Genomic DNA, 6603 nt, shown 5'->3' with positions numbered 1-6603 from the left:
CACACACACACACACACACACACACACACACACACAAACACACACACACACACACGCACACTTTGAGTCATCCCTTTCAACCTAATGAAACAGTCCTTGGTCAAGCGTTTCCCATTTTACTAGAGAATAAGAGCTCATCGTGGACTACTATCATCAAATGATCTAATGCCATGACTATTTTTCATTATAAATCCATTCAAGCAAGCCAAAGATCCATTTCCAAGTCAGATCTGATCTAAGTGTTTCTGACCAAATCAATGGCAATGGTACACCCACCTTGCCACAAGACTGACCCCAACCAGACTGACTTCAGAGCTCAAATTTAAAATGCACACTAAAAATCACCCTGTTGGTAACATTTTGTCTCACCAAACAACAGGGAATATCCAGGCAAATAAATCATATCCTGTGGATATTAGTGCATGAATGAGCGTCGTATGTCATCTTATTAAAACATTTTGGACATAAAGGTTGTATGTTTGGCAAATAAATGTACTTTTACCCTATAGACTGTGTGCATTTGTGTCCTTAGTATAGTTTTGATTGATTGAAACGAAAAGCTGCATTATTATGAAACATATGGTCATGTTTTTAAATCACGATAAAAATTGTCAAATAATCATAATCATCACAACAATAACAAAGCCACTTTACCTCCCAGCTAAAATAGATACTTGTATAAAAATCAATCACAAAATATAATATTGGAATGTTTCCAACTGCTTAATTTACAGTTTATGTACTCTATGCAGATAAAATTAATACATTAACAAATTAATTAATACATAATCATGTTTTAAATTGGAGCTGGGCAATTAATCATCCTCATGAGGGTCATGAGCGTGCTGGAGCATCGCGTCTGGCTGCCGCTGCTTACCCGCAATTTTTAGTGTCTTTTCTTGTTCTTGATTGTAAAGTGCCCTTGAGTGTTTTGAAAGGCGCTTATAAATAAATGGATTATCATTATTATTATTATTATCCCAGCAGTCTTCGGGCAGTAGGCGGGGGACACCCTCAGCTGGTTGCCAGCCAATCGCAGGGGACACATAGACGAACGACAACTCGCGCTCACACTCACACCTAGGGACAATTTCGAATGTTCCAGCAACCTGCAATGAATGTGGGAGAAAGATGGAGTACCCGGAGAAAACCCATGCAGGCACGGGGAGAACATGCAAACTCTATCCAGGAAGGCTGGACCCGGAATCAAACCCTGTACCTCTGCACTGTGAGGCGGACGTGCTTACCACTGGCCACCTGCCGCCCAAAGTACATGGAATAAGGTATAACTACAATTATGTATTTCTATGCATCAGCTTAAATGTTGACTCGCTTTGTTGACATGAGTTTACGCATTGTTACATAAAGCGGAATACATGACAGGTGCATGCTTTGGTCCTCATTCGTCACACTGTGCCTGTTCCACGACCTAATATTGTATCACTGGGATGATATGAAAATAGTTCTTCTCTTTCGCGTGATTACATTTGACATTGTGACGATGACATTTTTTTGGGCCCGATATGATAAAGAGCAGCACGGCCAACCAACTGTCGCTGAGCTGTGAGGTCACGTTTCATCCAGTCGCATTGATCTGAAAGCTTCAACGTGAAATTCAATCCCTCAAAAGTGCACAGCGCTGGATGACAAATCCGTTGGGGTTGCTAATGTGATTGTGTGTACGTGTGATCTGAGACATCAGAATCATTTCTGATGCTCTAAATAATAATAATAATAATAATAATAATAATAACAATAATAATAATGCTAATAATAATACATATTTTGTTTTAGTTGCTTTTGGGCAATGCATCAAGGTCAAATGGAAGGATTTTTTTTAGATTTTGGATTGTTTGGCTTTGTCTAGCATTCTGTAGCTCATAGCTCTGGAATATTAATCATACGTCATCACACTAATGCACTCTCAATGTCATTTTTTTATGCGAAATGACATTTATCGAAAAAATACAAATATACTGGCAGTGTGGAGATTTTTAAGAGGTAATGCGTTTGTTTTTGTGGAAAATTTGGATTTTGCAAGAAAGGAGATTGTCTTGACAAGCCTCTGCATATGTCGAGTGAATTATAATGGGAACACGCCAATTCGTCTCAGCTGTTGCCAGGGCATCACAAACAGCAACAAACCTGAAGAATCAACAACGGCGGGTGCCATGGAAGGTAATGGGATAAACCAAAAAGGTGTCGCTGCCTTACTTATTAAAAAACTCAATCATAAATGTCCTCATGCTCCAAGAGTTACTTATTACGTACGTACGTTTTGTGCAAATGGGTGTGTACGCACAGTTCGTAAATGAGGTCCATTGTGAGCGGATAGAGAAGTGTCTTGCTGCCTGACCATGTAGACCAGTTGATATTTTTGAAAAAGAATGTTAGCCTTTGGCAAAATCATTTACTGTTACATATAGTTGTTCGTTATACAGAACAATCACAGCAGCAGGTTCATTTCATGTGAAAATATGCAAGTTTAATTCTTTTTTTTTTTTTGGTTCATAAACGAGAATGTTGAATATCATTCAGATAGATGAATGACTTCATCAAAAGTCTGTTTACATTGATGCACTAATACATTAAAAACACCGTAGTCTGATGAATAAGGTAAGTTATTGTACAAAGACAGAATTGCTTGTTCTGTTGTACTTTGTCTGTGCTATAATATTCAGAGGATGAGCTTATTCTGATGTCAATGTTGTTTTTTACATTTTTGGAATCATTAAAGTTGAGCTGGTTTTAAACTAAAATAAAATGAAATAAAATCTTTTTTTTTTAAATATGGAGTTATATTTAATTGGTTCCAGTTTATTTATAGAAAGGCCACTTTGACTGTTTCAGAATATCACGTTGATATCGCCTTTATCGTAAAGAATTGTACCATTAAAAAAGCAATATATCATAATTGGTTCCAGTTTATTTATAGAAAGGCCACTTTCACTGTTTCAGAATATCACATTGATATCGCCTTTATCGTAAAGAATTGTATCATTAAAAAAAGCAATATATCGCTTTATGTCGAATCAGGCCTTAGATAAATACATATTGCATTGGTCAATAAAAAAACATCGCAACACCGCTACCCTGAGAAAAGCACAACCATGGGTTCTCGTGTAGTTCTTGAGAAGATGTTCCGCATCTAGATTTGATTTTCTTTGTCCCATTTTGAACTGTGCATCTTTTACAAAACTTGAATATGACAAGAACAAATTAATTGAATCATTTCATTTGAGCTCTTGCCCTGGGTGTGATTGGCTTGTACGGGCCCTTAACGTTGTGACCGATTTGTAGTACCGCACGGGTGATTCTAAGCGTCTCAAAGAGCAAAAAGAGCCATTCCATATATGTATTTCCAATGAAGTGTACCCCAGCAGTGATGATGCTCCCTGCAACCCACTCACACTCATGCGTTTCATGCATCATCACAAACACTTTCTAGCATCAGCCTGCGTGTCGGAAGGCGCCAATCAGGATCAGGGCGTGGGCCTCCACAGCACCGCAAGGCCACAGCAGACAATAACACCACACTAGAAAGCATATTCACCACCTTTTGTTGTTGCTTCTGACATATGAATGGCGTTATGAACCGCATGTTGCATTGGAATGAGGCGCAAGCAAAGAATCAGGCAGTTTCCCTTCCCTTTTCTCCCCTCCCTTCTGCCCCCAACACCACGCAGCAGCCAGCACATTTTTTTTTTTTTTTTTACCTGCAGCCTGGAGGAGAGAGGGAGTGGAACGTATTGAGATTTTTTTTTTTTTTACCTGCAGCCCGGAGGAGAGAGGGAGTGGAACGTATTGAGGGAGAACATCTCAGCCCGGTCCGCCATCTTCTCTGACTCGAGAGCCCACTATGCCGTGGTGACGATCACGGAGGGGAAACGGCAGTCCATCCACGGCAAGGGCGTTCGCAGTGGCTTTTTCTTTGCTTTCTTCCCCGCCGCCCCCCTCTCACTCTCTCCGTCTCGTTGAGTCGCGGATGTTGCGCGTTCAGCAGGAGTCGAGCATCCACGCAGAAGGGGAGGAAGAGAGGGGAGTGCTGTCTCGGTTTAAATAATCTGCATGGAAACAAAGGACAATATTCCGAAGTATGATCCAGTATGTCAGACAAGGTGTCTCCCCCACCCCCTTGCGAACGTCTGGCGAGGATGACGATGAAGAGGGTGGAGAGGTTGAAGATGCTGCGGGTGGCACACGACGGAAGGTGGCAGGCAGTAGCGCGGAGACGGGCGGGGGCAGGATGTGGGGCGGTAGCGTCATTTAAACCGAGTGGGATGCACGCAGAGGGAGCGGAGGGATAGTCCACCAGCAGTGACGTCAGCGGGAAGAGAAAAACCTCGATTATTTTTTTTAATCACTCCAATTGATTGATTTTTTTTAACAGTACAAAGAAGCAATGAGTACTGTCCTTTATTTTTCACTTTTATTATTCGATATTATTTTTTGAAATGATTATTGACTATTTGAGATTTCACATTGAAATGTATTGTATTGTTGTTTCTGTACCTTGTCGCTGCTATTAAATTTCGTTGCACGATGTGGAACAATGACAATAAAGTGACTATGATTCTTAATATAATAAAAAAAATACTATTACAATATTAAGATTTTACACTATTTAAATTAACATTATAGAAATTATTACTCTTCAAATGTTGGTTCGACAGTTATTAAAATACTATTTTAAATGAAGAAGAAAGAAATCATACTTCAATACTTTGTGCAGTGATGTTATTTATTTATTTTCCCTAAAACTAGGACAGTTGTCCACAGGGGTGAAGGTTCATCGCGTTGTCAATTTGACATGTCAGGATGAACCACATTTCCACTGTCGTTGAGTTAATACATTGCAATGTAGGACTAGACTAGATAATGTCAAAATGGTACTCGGTGAGATGGTTAGAGCAATGAAATTGATACCTTTTCATTTTGTCATTCAATGCCTCTGGAAAGGTTCTGGGGAACAAAAAAAAACCTTATCTGTATCAGAACAACCTGTTGCCATCATAAAACCTAAATCAACTGTACAGTAACATCTGAAGATGCCTTGCTGTCATACAAGTTCCAAAAAATGTTAACTGAACTGTCTAAACCCTTTTGTGACAAATAAGTAAGCCACTTATGCAAAGTATTTTGAACTTGTAACTTTTTTTGGCCAAATCAGTGGTAAATGCCACCACGCTACTACCTGTTCAGTACCTTAGCAACCAGTGCCAATGCCAGGCCATTGTCGCCCATGCAGCGACCTGCCTCCTACCCATCGCTGAAAGCCACAAAACCAAGTGCAGCATGTAAAGGCATTTCGCTTCTCAATTGAGATGAATTGCTTCAAAATACTTCCTTGATACCAATTAGTACTACTGGCTTTTTAGCTCAGGCTTTGGTGCCACCCTATGGCATTTTAGAGTGTCATAGAAAGCGCACAAAATTAGGTGTGTTTTGCAGCAAATAGCTGAGGACAGGTTCCAATCCAGGTTCATAAATAGCTTCCTTAACTGGGTACTTTTACCATGTTATTACATTTTTTTCCATGATGTAGGGAGGTTACATATTAAGACACTGTGTTGGGTGAATATTTGCACATAATGACACCAGCATTTCACACAATTGCAATTTTATTTCCATTCAAAACCCTGACTTGGGAATACAAAAATACTCATATCATTACACAGCGGCAACGCAAAATACGTGACAATTTCGAAACAAAAAGATTTGTCACTTTCCAACACATGTCAGTTTTTGATGTTTTTTTTTTCTTTTCTTTGTCATTTTAATGGAGGCATTATGGCTATGTAGGTAATAACATCCAGTCAGCCATAATCCAGTCAGAATGTTTATTTCGATCGCCACGTTGGAATGTTGACTTTAAGCGAGCTTCTCTGCAACTTCGAAGGGACCCAGTGTGACAACGCCTGCCCATTCATAAACTGAGAAAGAAAAATGGAAAAGATGAATCACATGTCAATTTCAGACACTTACAAGTAGCGTAATACTGAAATGTATACCTGGATGTTCTTTCACTGAACGGCCCGTCCTTCCACTCCAGGTATTGCTACTAGTTGAGCTGCTGGTCCAAGAAGTGCTTGAGGTGCCACTACTTCCAGAACCTCTGGGGTTCCAAGAAACTTTAGGTGGTTGTCCGCCACCTGTTTGTCCATCGCCCACTCCGATGGTGTGCCATGTGGTGCCGCCAGAATTTCCGCCGCCACCAGCGCTCGAGGAAGTGCCTGGGCTGCCAGTTCCTCCTGAGCCACTGGAGCCACTGGAGGTCCAGGAAACCCTGGGTTGGTTGCCGCCCGGTTGGTTTCCACTGCCGCCACCACTGCCGCCGCCGTTAATGCCGACAATGCCACCACCGCCTCCACTGGTGTGCCATGGCTTTCCTCCAGAATTTCCGCTGCTACTACCAGTGCTCCAGAAAGTGCCTGTGCTGCCAGTTCCTCCTGAGCCACTGGAGGGCCAGGAAACCCCGGGTTGGTTGCCTCCCGGTTGTGTTCCACCGCCGGCACTGCCGCCGGCGCTGCCGCCACCGCCGCCGCCACCACCGCCTCCACTGGTGTGCCATGTGCTTCCTTCAGAATTTCCGCCGCCACTACT

General features: G+C 41.5%; 1 protein-coding gene across 5 annotated transcripts in view; it reads right to left on the bottom strand.

Annotated features, from left to right (window-relative positions):
• Positions 1–5603: 5603 nt before the first annotated feature.
• LOC109507479 (zona pellucida sperm-binding protein 3-like) overlaps positions 5604–6603 on the bottom strand; it is a 5024-nt gene continuing 4024 nt past the window's right edge. For 4 of the 5 annotated variants that reach the window (XM_019856933.1, XM_019856934.1, XM_019856935.1 and 1 more), the window contains exons 9-10: positions 6012–6488; positions 5604–5933 (exon numbers count right to left, since the gene is read on the bottom strand). In XM_019856933.1, coding sequence (XP_019712492.1) covers positions 5872–5933; positions 6012–6488 — 539 coding nt within the window. In that variant the 3' untranslated portion in view covers positions 5604–5871. The remainder of the gene's footprint in view (positions 5934–6011; positions 6489–6603) is intronic. The other variant, XM_019856937.1, reaches the window with a different exon arrangement.

The sequence above is a fragment of the Hippocampus comes genome, unplaced genomic scaffold, assembly GCF_001891065.2.
Source record: "Hippocampus comes isolate QL1 unplaced genomic scaffold, H_comes_QL1_v1.1 scaffold186, whole genome shotgun sequence".
NCBI lineage: Eukaryota > Metazoa > Chordata > Actinopteri > Syngnathiformes > Syngnathidae > Hippocampus > Hippocampus comes.
Note: the sequence above shows the minus strand (reverse complement) of the source record. Positions and strands in the feature narration are given on the sequence as shown.